Genomic DNA, 12,760 nt, shown 5'->3' on the forward strand with positions numbered 1-12,760 from the left:
AAATGTGGTCAGGTAGTATTTTGTATTTCTCCATTTTCTTTTGTTATGCCCCCCCTCCCCCCCCCCCCCCCCCGCCAAAAAAAACAAAAAAAAAAAAAATCCTTCACGGACAGATGCAAAGTGAATTATGAATATACATCTACCAATAATACACCAAAAGGTCCCAGGGATTGGCCTTGATTTGACAGCATTAGGCAAAATTTTGGAGACTGACGAGGCTCATGTATTTACAATATCAAAGAATCGGCCCAAGTGCCCTAGTAACGATGTATTTACAATACCAGACAATGATGTTACTGTTTCCTATCTCCCAATGCTCACTGTTGAACTGGGAATGAGGTAAGCATCAGTGGTTTCCGACTGCTCCTTATTCATATGCAGGAGCTGATGACTTAGCGTCATGGCATGACTATGGTGTGTGGCTGTGTGCTATAATTTGTTCTGGCACAACTTCGGCAACCAGGCCTTTAGCATTATCTGGTCTTCAACTCTCCCTATCGCACCTGTTCACAAATGTGGAAGTCAGTACACCTATAATCATTGATGAAAAAAACTCAGGGAAAAGTCAAAGTAATTTTTAACTTCTACGAGTCATAGGTATGAAGAGAAAAGCAATAAGGCTTCAGACCTTTAGACATAGGAATTTCATAAACATGGTCATTTACTGCAATCAACCAAGAATTTTGATATTGTCCTGACCAGTTCAATACTCTAAACAAAAAATCTTACACTAATCGAAACAATAAGGTTTTCTAATATATAATCCTTGTATGGTATAAATCTCATTGTTTTCATTTCTTCAACCTTTTTTTGTCTATAAAATAAATGCAACATCTATTATCCGATTTCCACAATTTTTCAATCATAAATGACTGGAAGACACGATATAAATGCATTTACTGCAGAAAGGTATTGTGGCAGTTACTAAAAAGAGATACAAGAAGACAGAGTTCCGAGAAAATTGTATCAACAGCTATATTAAAGGGGAAATGAAACTTCAAGCTAGTGTAATACCTTAATGCTAGATATGTCTTTACTATATGTGAGATGGCATGTATAATCCAAGGTCATGTTGTAGGCCGTGTCATTGTCGATAATCCACGCCCAACAGGGAAAACACCTGGAAAGCCGCCTTCTGGTTCTTCAACTTCTATAGAAGCATAACAATCACATTATAGGTTGATCAGATAAGAAAAGCAAGTACAACACACTAAATGATGAGGCAGAAGCACATATAACTAAAGATATTCCAACTTAAGCAGCCTGAAATTCCAGAAACACAAAAAAGAGGCAATGTTTTTATGAGGTCTCATGGCCACTCCAACTAGTTCAAGTCAATATATATGCAACACCTAATCCACTGTATTTATAAGTTTCACCATGTACACAGTGAAAAAATTTCAATGCGGCAGAAAATGTCCTCACCAGTTATTTCATCACCAGCTTGAGCCCCAGCAATTCCAACACAAGAATACAAAGAATCGTCATCTATTCTCAATTGATCATATGCAAGGTATACGTCCTCAATAGCAGCAATTTCATACAAAGTAGTAAGATCTTTGATGCAAGAAATATCCTGAACCAAATAGCACACAATGAGTATCCCAATCTACATTTACAATGGTTTGCAGAGTAAAAGTTATCAGCAGTGATGAAGATTTTTTTTACAGAGGACAAACAAAATCTTTCCAAAATTACTTTCCATGAGTCAGTGGACGAGATGCTTAAGAAATTTCCAGTTTACCTTCCTTGGGACAGAAGAAGCTTGCAAGTGAGCTAAAAGTCCAAGCCAGTAGCCATTTGACTTAATCTCAGCTTCATGTCTCATCAGAAGCGTCCGTTTTGCCTACAATTTCAATATTAACATGTCAATTAGAGAAGTGGTCATGAGAATTCCATTTATTTAAGAAAAAACGAAATTCTGTTTTGAAAGGAAAAAGCAAAAGAGAAGAAATTAACCCTGTCCAACTCCCTTTGGGAAATCTTGTTGCTATGCAAACCTCTAAGGACATTCTTGCAGGCATCAACAGCTTTGTGAACCTGATGTTACAGCTAACCTGTGAGGAGACTGGAAATAACCGGACACACTATGGCACTATATGAATCTAAATTACGCACCTTGCCAGGAGTTGATGTTACAGATATGACATACCATCCGAGATTCAGCCTATCAAAAAGGTTTAACTCGAATGACACATCATATGTCAAGCCAAGTGAATCTCTGACCGTAGTAAAAAGTCTACAAAGAGCATAGAATATTACATTAAAAATTGAGATAACAAGAGATCGGTGGCTCAAATGCAAAAAGTATGTTCGTTTATGAAGTTATACCGTCTTGACGTGGGACTTATCATAATGCTCTCAAATCATAGTATTCACTTAGAGTGTCATTAGAAAAACACAAGCTCTACAAATCCATTCCCCAAACCCAATTTCATTTAACAGACCTCCCTATCCGTTTCAACCTAAAAGGGCTTTCCAGTCTAACTAAATGGAAGACAAATATAACCTAAGACATTAGAAACGGAGGCTTGAAGAGATGACCAAAAATCATTCTATCCCAGTATCAAACAAATTCCAGTCTAACTAAATGGAAGACAAATAGAACGTACGACATTAGAAACGGAGGCTTGAAGAGATGACCAAAAATCATTCTATCCCGGTATCAAACAAAGCCTCCAACATGCACATTTAGATAATGTTGGCTGCTACAAAATGGCTGTAAATAAACCTCCCACTGAAAAACTTACATATTTTGGGCACACATTACAGAGCAGGCAGATAATGAATAAGGAAGACATGCAGATCATTCTCTTTTTCTCATGGAAAGTATTACCTGGAATTTATAATCTCAGCCAGGAGCCCCATTGTGATGCCAAAGAAAAGCGGGTGACCACGAAGTGTTCTTTGCATATCTTTCTGAGTATCCTTACCCTCCGCAACTAGCTCTTCAGATTTCAGCTGTGCATCTGCATAACCAGTGTCAACACAAAAAAGTTTGATATCAAATTCCAGATTCGATGCAACTCACCATCACAAGAAGAAATGTCGGTGATAGAGAACAGGTCTTTACCGTCAACAGTAAAACCCCAACGATTTGGTGCCGGACCTGCAATATATGCACATGCTCTCTCATCTGTGTCTTTCAAGAACACCTGTTTGAAAGGAAATAAACTATAAGCATGTGTCAAACCATTATAGAAATTCAACCATCAAATAAATTTATTACTACTCACTTGCTGAGACTGCAGATCAGAAGATGCTCGAAAAACAACCGGATTATACTTCTGCTCAACCTCAGAATGTTTTGCTGATTGAACTGTTCCCAAGTAATCAAGAATACACGACTCAATTTCCTCCTCAGAGAAGTCCCCAACTATACTTACCTAAACACATGTATACAGCTTATAATGAGGGATGTTTATACTTCTTATAAAAAGAACAAAAAAATTCAACATGTGGGATATGCACACCTCCATGTTATTCCCAACAAACTGGTTCATCACTGCATCCTTTACAGACTGCAAAGTTAAATTTTGCAATGACGTTGGTGTAGGTTCTACAAAACGCTCATCTCCGTCCAACATTGCTAGCATGAGTTTGTGAGCAGTTGAGCGCTCCAAGCTTTTAGGGATGGAGCGATAATATGACAAATATAATTGCCTTGCTCTATCAAATGCATCATCCAGCCAGACGCTATGCTGCAAATCAGAAAACATTACTGTCAATCATCTTTCTTCATACAATCTAATGCACCTCTGAAATGGAGATGCCCTGTTCAAGACATGGAGAAAACATGCAGACAACGCGGACAAGAAATGTCCCCAACATTCAAAATTCAGCAGAAAGATTATGAGTCACGATGGGATTACCTCAAGTACCATGTGAAGCAATTGGAAAGCGGCACGCATCCCATTATCTCTTAAAGTGAAGCGGAATTCCATAGAAATAAATTCCTCTGTGGACTCCAATGAGCAATTAATCAAGTGGTTCACACAGAAAAGTTCTACCTGAGAAGAATGATGCATATACATGAGACGATCTCAGCAAAAATGAGGTAAGCTCCGATACAATTATCAAAAACTGATTATACAATACCATAATGATCCGAGTATATTTCTCATATTACCATGCCATGTAAACATTTTGCAACTACTGTAATGTAAGTTGGCCTTAATGAATATCATAAGCATACGTCCCGTGAAATACTATAATACAGAATTTTTTCTTCCCCCAAGGTAGTTCCTTTTTTTTCCTATAAGAAACACAAGTTCATTTATCAAAAGAAAGAAGTTCATCAACATAAAACACAACAACAAGACACTAAAGCCTAAACCCAGAGCAAAGAAAACTCCTTGGCCCAAAACAGTAAGACCAACTGAGGCAGTATGGAAAACATTGTAAAACAGCTCACAATAAATACGCCAGCACTTAGCTATTTAGCAATTACAGTGAGATGTGAAATATATTTCACATAATGACACTTTGTGATACCTAATTCATTTAACAAGAACCAATCTCAAGACACAATATAATGCATTCAGAGGAAAGAATCTCCTCCTACATTAAACAGTATTGGACAAATTCATTCACAAATCAAATACAAGTACAGTGAAACCTCAATAAAAGAATAATGTTGGCACTACAGAAAATTATTACTTTAAAGAGGTTATTATATTATCGATAAATGAATAAATGATAAATGCATATTTATTACTTATTTATAGAGGGTTTTGTTGTTAAAATTTTCCCAAATTTGCTAAGAGTATATTTAATTTTTCATAATACAAGGAAAAAGCAAAGGACTATATTTGAATACTTAAGAAAAACTAAACTGAGAAATTAAAATTGTTAAGAGTTTCTTTAATTTGTATTATGAGCATTAATTACTCTTTATTTTATGTATTTTATGAATTATTCATATTTTTGTTATATTTTAAAATATTTATTTACACAAATTACTTTATATATTCGTTCGAACCTAAAGGGAGTCTAAAAAATTATTATCTTATGTATTTAGCGAGGTTCCTAGTAATATACACCGAGTCGGGACCGGAGAAATTTATTATTTAATCGAGGTTACTAATTTATCCAACATTTATTTATTGAGGTTTAACTGTAAACTGCATACCTGCTCCCTTGAAAAGTTGCCAACACGACCTCCCTCACTAAGAGTTCGTACACCCACAACAACAGAACCTTTTGATTCAGAACTTTCAGTAGCCCGTCCACCACCAACTATAAGCCTCATCACACCTCCCCGAGCCTCACTTTTTGAAATCTGTGATTGAAGCATAAAACAAAGACATGAATTTAGTGTAACTACAGTAACCATTTTCATGTGTATATTTTTATCAATAACAGTGAAAGTAATTTAGCACAATCTGAAGTTTCAAAATGACGCTCAATCTCAGACACACAATGCTTATATAGCTCATAATAATGTATAACGTGACATGATCAAGTTGTATCATCCTTCATATTTCAATCTTCTTACACAGTCATGAGCACTGAATTTTATTTAATAGAAGAGAAACCAAAAACAAGTACATGTCCGAGACTGACTAAAACATAAGCAAGAGATACCTTGTAGTTTACAGAAATTCCATTTGAAAGACGAGCTCTAGTGATCCCTGTTTCTTTGTCATAAATTTTTGTCATACTTGTTTCAGGGCTACAGGTGATAAAGGATGGCATGCGCTCCTGCCTCAATTCCTGTAACTGCGATGAAGATATCAATTCTTTTGGAACCTCAAGCTGCACAAACAAACAGATAACCAGTAAACAACGAAGTCAGGAAGAACTTTCCAGAGATATATAAACATGAAGTTAAGGGATGAAAGCAGGCCAGTAAGGAAGGACACCTCTGGCTCAGGCTCGATGGGGTCCTCCAATCCAGCTCTCGTAGCAGCTGTAATCTCATCAGGGGAAATGGTGAACTCAGTTTCACCCTTTCCATCAACATGCACTTTCTTTGGAACACAAGCAACAATCGCTGCAGGAAGGGGTGCAGTAGGCTTTCCAAAATCAGAAACAAATTCCAACACCTTGGCACCGATTGAGTTAACCTACATGATTAGATAAAAAAATTAATAATAATTACTGATACTTAAATAATTTAAGTTTAAAGGATCAAACAACATTTTGGGTCTTCAATTTCCAGCATTTCTTCAAAAATATCAACTTAATGATATTTCCTATTTTGATGAGAAAAAACAATGAAGCCAAATTTAAGGATCGAAGAGCCTCAGACCCTCAATTTAAAAGAGATCACCCACCATATGTGCTCTGTAAAATTAAAATACTACCATCCTACATGTTCTTATATGTGGCATTTTATGGTTTAACTATACTTTACATTTACTATACCAAGTGACGCTACCAAGTGATTAATGATTAAACATTACCTCTTCAAGAGTGACGGTTCCAGCGACAGCAACCAGACTATCATGTCCTTGTCTCTGATCCATTACTGTATGACCCAGTGCATCACTCTCCATGATGAAATCCAAATTATCAACAGAAGATACATTATCTATCATCGCCGCCAGATGCTCACTATCTTTTAATAAAGCATCTATGTAACGAGTCAATTCACCCTTAGTAACACCAAACTCTTTGAGCCTTCTAACCTGCACAAGATAAGAACTTTGCCGTTATGTTTTAGTAATCAGTTAACAAGATAATCCACAAAAAACATATTAGCATAGGTAACAACATATATACTGAAAAAAATGGATAAACTGAAGTTCACAAAACACGAGTGAACTGCAAACTTTGTTTTTCCCAAGCATGAATGGATAAATGCCAAAAGCTTGAAGCTGCAATTTCAACAGAACTAACTAAACAGTCAAGGTATGTTTTCTCCATGAAAGAAGGGAAAAGTTAATAAACAAAAATAAAAAGAAAGAAGAAGGCTTATAGTTTCTAGACCAAGACATCAAAGTCAATCATTATGCTCAATTTATTAAAAAAAAAAAAAAAAAAAAAAAAAAGGTAAAGGAATCAAACATGTTATTGATCCATTGCTTTGAAAAAATTAAGAATAAGAGGTGAACAGTTATACTTCCAAGGTCAACTTTCTTTTCTTTTGGTTTTTCAGAAAACATAAAGGTTGACATTGTAAATGTTGCAACTGTTGTCAAGGGTCCCATCTAAACAGCAGTACATATCTTATCAGAATTGATAGCATGCGGAATACACTCATCCCATAAACAAGTTATCCAAATTCAGTAGTGCAAGACAGAAATGTCAACCTCGTGAACAGCAACTCTTATTGCAGTTTGCCAATTCTTCGGTTCAGCAGTTACAGTAAGAGTAGTGACTGTACATCCTTCCCTTCCAGAGTCACTATGATCTAATTCAATTGAAGTAAATGGTGGATTTGAACTCTGCATAATTTTAAAATGAACCAACTCAGAAACGACTGCATGGTACATCCAGAAGATACTCGAATATTTCCATAATAGGAGATCGGCTAGAAACTGGAAATAATTTGGTGACTAAAACTAAAATTGACCTTGTATCTTGTATTGATTCGGAAATGTAAAGCAGAAAGAAAAATTCTCTTCATTAGAACATTTCGCAAGTCACCATAAGTTCGAACTTTGTTCACAGGAATCTGCAATTGTTCCACAAGACATGCTTAGAAGATAGAGAGACTGGGATACCGTTAAGAATATTAGTAAAAATCAATAACCATATCAACTAACAATTTTCCGACCGCGATTGCTCATAATTTGAACAGATACACAACTTAGTACATAGTTAGAAGAAACTCTACAGTTGTGTACCTTGCAGAACATATTAAATGAGAAATTCTGAATCAATTCATGCTGAAAAATCTGCGGAGGCTTCAAATCCATACTACTTCCAGGCAGTGACCAATTATGCTTCACAGGAGGACGGACAGTGTGCTTTTCCTTTTTAAGGAGTTTTGTTTGGTCATTGGAATTAGATATTTCAGTAGACAAATTTCCGGTCAGGCCAACTGAAAGCTTAGGGACAAGGAAACTAGCCATTGCACCAAATGCACTAGGAGTAGGTGCTGACCCATTTTCTTGGCCAGTTTGTCCAAAGACAGCCTGCGGTGAAGTTAGTTTGTCCATGAATCTAGAAGCGAATGAATAAATACAACTATACATGATAAAGGATGAATTCTTGCATACCTCAATTTGGTAAACTGTTTTTGAGATGTTTTCAATATCCCCAACAATGTATAAGGTTGCATTTGCAGGGAAGTACCAACGCTCATGAAATTTCCGCACTTTATCTACATCCCACTTCTTAATTTGCTCCTCTAATCCAATCGGGAACCTTTTGCTTAGTTTGTTTTCAGAGTGTAGATGTTGTAATAACTGTGCTCCAGATGAAACCGTGCAGAAGTTCAGACAATGCTTAGTAATACAAATTCAATAACAAGATAAAATAAAATTAACCTCCCTAGTCCGAACCTGGCAGTCAACACGATAATCTATCGTATTCATCATCTGTAATTCTGAAAGTATAGCCCGTCTTTCCTTCTCAACACGAGAAGAAAGGAATTTCGGGTGAAAAGCGATCTGTAGCATGAATGAAGCAGAAGCAAATGAGACCTTACAACTACAGACCTCCTATAGTCAATACTTTTTTTTATTATTTGTAAAACAGATTAATTGAATAGTATGTATGGTACAAATAAATAGAGTGAAATTAAGGAATACAAACAAGCCCATACTAAGCATGTAGTGCATGCTCATAAAGGACAATTGATTCCTAAATACCTCATTCAACGCATCCAGCACATTTGGAAGGAGATCTTCATCAGAATCCTGGAAAGCAACAGATTGTTGTCAATATATTTACAAGGGACACTAGGTTGTGATCATCTTAATTGCTTTTCTGTTACTTTTTGTTATATACATATATATATATATATATATATATATTCTGAAAACAAAAAATAAAAATAAAAATTAAAAAAAATTAAAAACTTATTGCAAGAGCTAGCCAGAAACAAGAAACAAAAGCCGTGGACAAGAAGTTCTAAGCGAGCTACAGGAAACTAAAAATAAAGAAAAGAAAGCTACAGCAGGAGTTAAAAATTAAGGAAGTATAGTGTTTAATTTAAGCAGAAGCCCACAAGGCAGACATGAATCTGACTTCGACCTCCACTCCATTATAGTAATCAAGGATCCTTCAATACCTTTTCTGCTCAAATAACACCCATAGCAGTGCAACCCTAAAGAGCTTTAGCCCTTTTCCTATTGCCATGAAAATTGACTTGAGAGAGGAAAAGAAAACAACCTGTTACCAACACCCAGCTAACCCAAGCCTTCCTATACAATTTCAGCTCCTACCTCCTCACTCCATCTATAACTTTCACCAATCATCTTTGTTGCTTTTACAATTTCTTCTTTCCTATCAAAATGTACATGACTCTTTGTATTATTTATCTCTCTTTTGTTCAAGGACATAATGTTTTGAGTCTTTTGCCTAGAGATATTTATAAACTCATATTGATAAATTAAGAATTACGTTTGACATCACAACCAGAATTACTGAATACTGCATCTATTGACTTAGATAAAAATCACAAAATACGAAAATTAAAAGAAAAGATAAAAAAATCATTTGCTGACTGGAAGCATAATGTAAAGGGGAAACCTTTGAACTTATTGGCGAATGAATATGAAACACTGTATGATGGAAATCGGTGTAAGCATTGGATCGAGCCCCTGTCCCAAGAAGTTTCTCTCGTTTCTTACTTCCAAGGAAAGCAACATGTTCAATCATATGTGCAATCCCTTGCTCATCCTCTTCCTCGTTGATTGATCCTACATGCACTTCCATGTGTGCTTCAAACCTAAAACTCCAACAAACGTGTTCTATGTAAGAGAAAATGCATGAAGTAAAAAAAAAAAAGGCAAAAAAAGAAGAACGTAAGACTATCTTTCAACATAACCAGAGAAGTAGCCAATAAGATGTGCTCATGTAGAGAGGCCGAACCTGGTTGGCGGAACCTTATTTGGTAAAATCAGATAGCGCAGCCCATTTTTTAGTTGTCCTCGATACAACTTTGGATGAGATGGAAGTTCAGAACTTAGAAATGCATCTACCTCTGTTTGTTCTACTCCAGGATATACTAAATCTGGCTCCTGTTTCTCAAGAATACCATCCGGCCAGGATGTACTTGCTGCATGTGGCTCATCTGGACCTACAGTTGCATATGGAATATGAAGATCCTTCACCTAAAAATATATGGATCAGTATAAGTCAGGATATGTCTTGAAGCATGACTAGTAGTACTGTAAATGTTTCTGAATAAAACCTTTAAAAATAATCAATAAATGTACAGTAATATTAACAATGGCAGACACATAGGGCATTTAGTATTCCCCATTATAGCAAAAGAGTCTAAAGAAGCCATCTCCAATCAACTTACCACATCTGTGTGAAAGAAGAAAACTGAAGGAAAAAACACACACCGAAAGAATATACTGTAGGTGAAGCAGTAGGCTAAATTTTAAATAATTGCAACAATTGGGTGGTGATGAGCATTTCTACGGCCCAGAAGGAGTAAAGATAAAGCCAATCAGTGCCAAATAGTAAAAAAGAAAAGAAAAAAAGAAACTGGAAATGAAATTCCAATAGAAGTAAATTTGGGTTGCCACTTACAAAAGCTTTCTCTGGTTTACGGTTGGTTAAACAGAAAGAAGTTGTATCAGGAAAGGCACTTGGCGTGGACGTCCTGAGGCGATGACGACCTCTACTTTGCCATGAAGAACTTCTACTTTGGCAAAAGGAGCTAGAAATGCTGTTATACTTTGGTTGAAAAGGTGCTCCTCCGATTAAAGGCTCCCCAAATATGGAGATACACTGTTCCCAACTATTACTCTTCGTTCTAGGTAAACTTGATCTACCCGGACCAACTTCAAGCAGGCGTCTTCCAGAAACAAATGAAATCTCTCAGTCATATCCAATGCTACTAAGTACTAGTATACTAAACCGATGAATGAATTACATAAAAAGCAGTGGTGGCTTAAAAATGAAATGTATTCAAATAGAGACCGAATAAATCCATCAGGCAGGAATCAGTTTCTTGTGCAATTTAGGGACCAAACAACACAAAACCAAAGGGCAGCACATGATTCCAATGATACAGAGAAGAAATTGATTGATTTCAATGAGCTGGTGGCCATAACTTTTTTTGGGTTAATTATATTAATTTGGTTCATGGTTTTTCCCAGAAAACAGTGTTTCTTTTGTTCGATTCTCATAGCAAGCAAGGGTGAAAGAATACCTGGAGTGAGAAGAAAAGAGAGGAAAACGAGGGCCACGAATAGAGACCACAGAATTACTCTTGGCCCGCCTCCTTTTGGAATAAGCATCATCTCTTCTTGTGCATATTTGGGGAACACTTGCCAGCAGAGAGCTTGTCGCCGCCGCCATTCCACCAGAGAGCAACAACTAAACTAAACGCAGCGAGACTGTTTAGAGCCGGGTGGGTAATTTATCATCGAATTGAACCATAAATTCGAAATAGATACTACGCTTTCTTTGGCAATGATGCCAGAGGCTTTGTTTGGCTCCGCTCCGCTCTAGATATGGTTACTCTAACCACCTCTTTTGGCTTGGACAAGTTTTGCTCATATCTGCTGGGCCACGTCATCTAAAACCAATCCAAGGGCTCCTGATTTTAATTTTTATTTATTTTTTTAACAGGCAAGGGCTCTTGAATTACTCGAAGGAGTTATATATCATTGAGGTCTCGCCATTCGACCCACGCTGGCTTCTCGGAATCCGCTCAACATGGTCAGTCATCTCAATTTTAGGGTTTGATTATCTCGTTTCGCATACGCTCATGCTCTCTTGTTCTCTCCTCAGGAAGTGTTCCGAAGTGCGATACTGCAACCAGGCCCGCCTGAAACCTTTGCGTTACAGACGGTTCAGCAAGTTATAAAGCCTCAGGTACCCACCTCTCATCGAATTGAATGTTTTATGTGTTGCGGATTCGATTGACTTGTGTATTACAGAAAGGGACGAAGCTGGTGCAAGATGAGAATCAACTGTTGGAAAATATCCTCCGGACATTGCTGCAGGAACTGGTGGTATGTACTGCTTAAATCACTTGATTACTTATGAATAGGACGAAGCCATTGTGTTTCTTACTTTTATGTATCACACTTTCTATGAGATCAAATATTTTAGCATCCACAGTTGTTTTTTTCTTTCTCTTTTTAAATTATTATGGTGTGTAACCTGAGATTGGTACAGTCCTCTGCAGTGCAGTCCGGGGAGCAGATAATGCAGTATGGCCAATCAATTGATGATGGAGAAGCTACAAGAGGACATATTCCACGTCTTCTAGGTCTGTCTGTACACACTTCTTTCATTTCGATTAAAATCCATAATGACTTTTGATTTGCAGTTCTAGGACCATACATCACAATGTAGAACAAAAAGTTTAGATCACCTATTTGGATTACAAAATTCAAAAAGGCTTGTTTTACAGTTATGTAGAGTCTTAAGGGGTGTTATACTAATTTTAGGGAACTTGATTGTATTGAAAAGATTGGGTGGCCTACAACAAAACCAAACAAAGGACTTGGTCTGATGTATCTTGGTTTGTTTAATGGTAGGTTGACCTTTTTGTTTTCAGCTGGAGCAATTCAGTGCCTTGATGAGTCCTAAATACTTTATGCTGAATATGAGTGAACTATGTAGGCAATGCATAGGCTGAAGAAGATTAATGTTTTGAGAGCCTTCCTCTCTCTCTCTC

The 12,760-nt window shown here is 36.7% G+C and overlaps 2 protein-coding genes across 2 annotated transcripts in view; one reads left to right on the plus strand and one right to left on the minus strand.

The window, feature by feature from the left end:
• Positions 1-112: 112 nt before the first annotated feature.
• On the minus strand, positions 113-11,505 carry LOC101308217. The gene is made up of 25 exons (XM_004307146.1): positions 11,282-11,505; positions 10,657-10,924; positions 9,988-10,229; positions 9,646-9,844; positions 8,763-8,810; positions 8,454-8,561; positions 8,169-8,357; positions 7,794-8,084; positions 7,520-7,621; positions 7,257-7,391; positions 6,408-6,632; positions 5,865-6,068; positions 5,587-5,757; positions 5,132-5,281; positions 3,873-4,010; positions 3,474-3,701; positions 3,237-3,386; positions 3,032-3,155; positions 2,837-2,969; positions 2,119-2,239; positions 1,960-2,040; positions 1,745-1,846; positions 1,426-1,576; positions 1,015-1,150; positions 113-503 (listed from the first exon to the last, which is right to left on the minus strand). The coding sequence occupies exons 1-24, from the start codon at positions 11,428-11,430 to the stop codon at positions 1,068-1,070; spliced, it is 3,792 nt and encodes a 1,263-aa protein (XP_004307194.1). The 5' UTR covers positions 11,431-11,505; the 3' UTR covers positions 113-503; positions 1,015-1,067.
• Positions 11,506-11,715: 210 nt separating this feature from the next.
• The window catches only part of LOC101308506 (THO complex subunit 1-like), a 9,743-nt gene continuing 8,698 nt past the window's right edge, over positions 11,716-12,760 (plus strand). The window contains exons 1-4 of the mRNA XM_004307147.1: positions 11,716-11,793; positions 11,866-11,949; positions 12,015-12,089; positions 12,256-12,349. Of these exons, the coding sequence (XP_004307195.1) occupies positions 11,791-11,793; positions 11,866-11,949; positions 12,015-12,089; positions 12,256-12,349 (256 nt within the window). The 5' untranslated portion in view covers positions 11,716-11,790. The remainder of the gene's footprint in view (positions 11,794-11,865; positions 11,950-12,014; positions 12,090-12,255; positions 12,350-12,760) is intronic.

This window comes from Fragaria vesca, linkage group LG7, assembly GCF_000184155.1.
Source record: "Fragaria vesca subsp. vesca linkage group LG7, FraVesHawaii_1.0, whole genome shotgun sequence".
NCBI classification, from domain to species: Eukaryota; Viridiplantae; Streptophyta; class Magnoliopsida; order Rosales; family Rosaceae; genus Fragaria; species Fragaria vesca.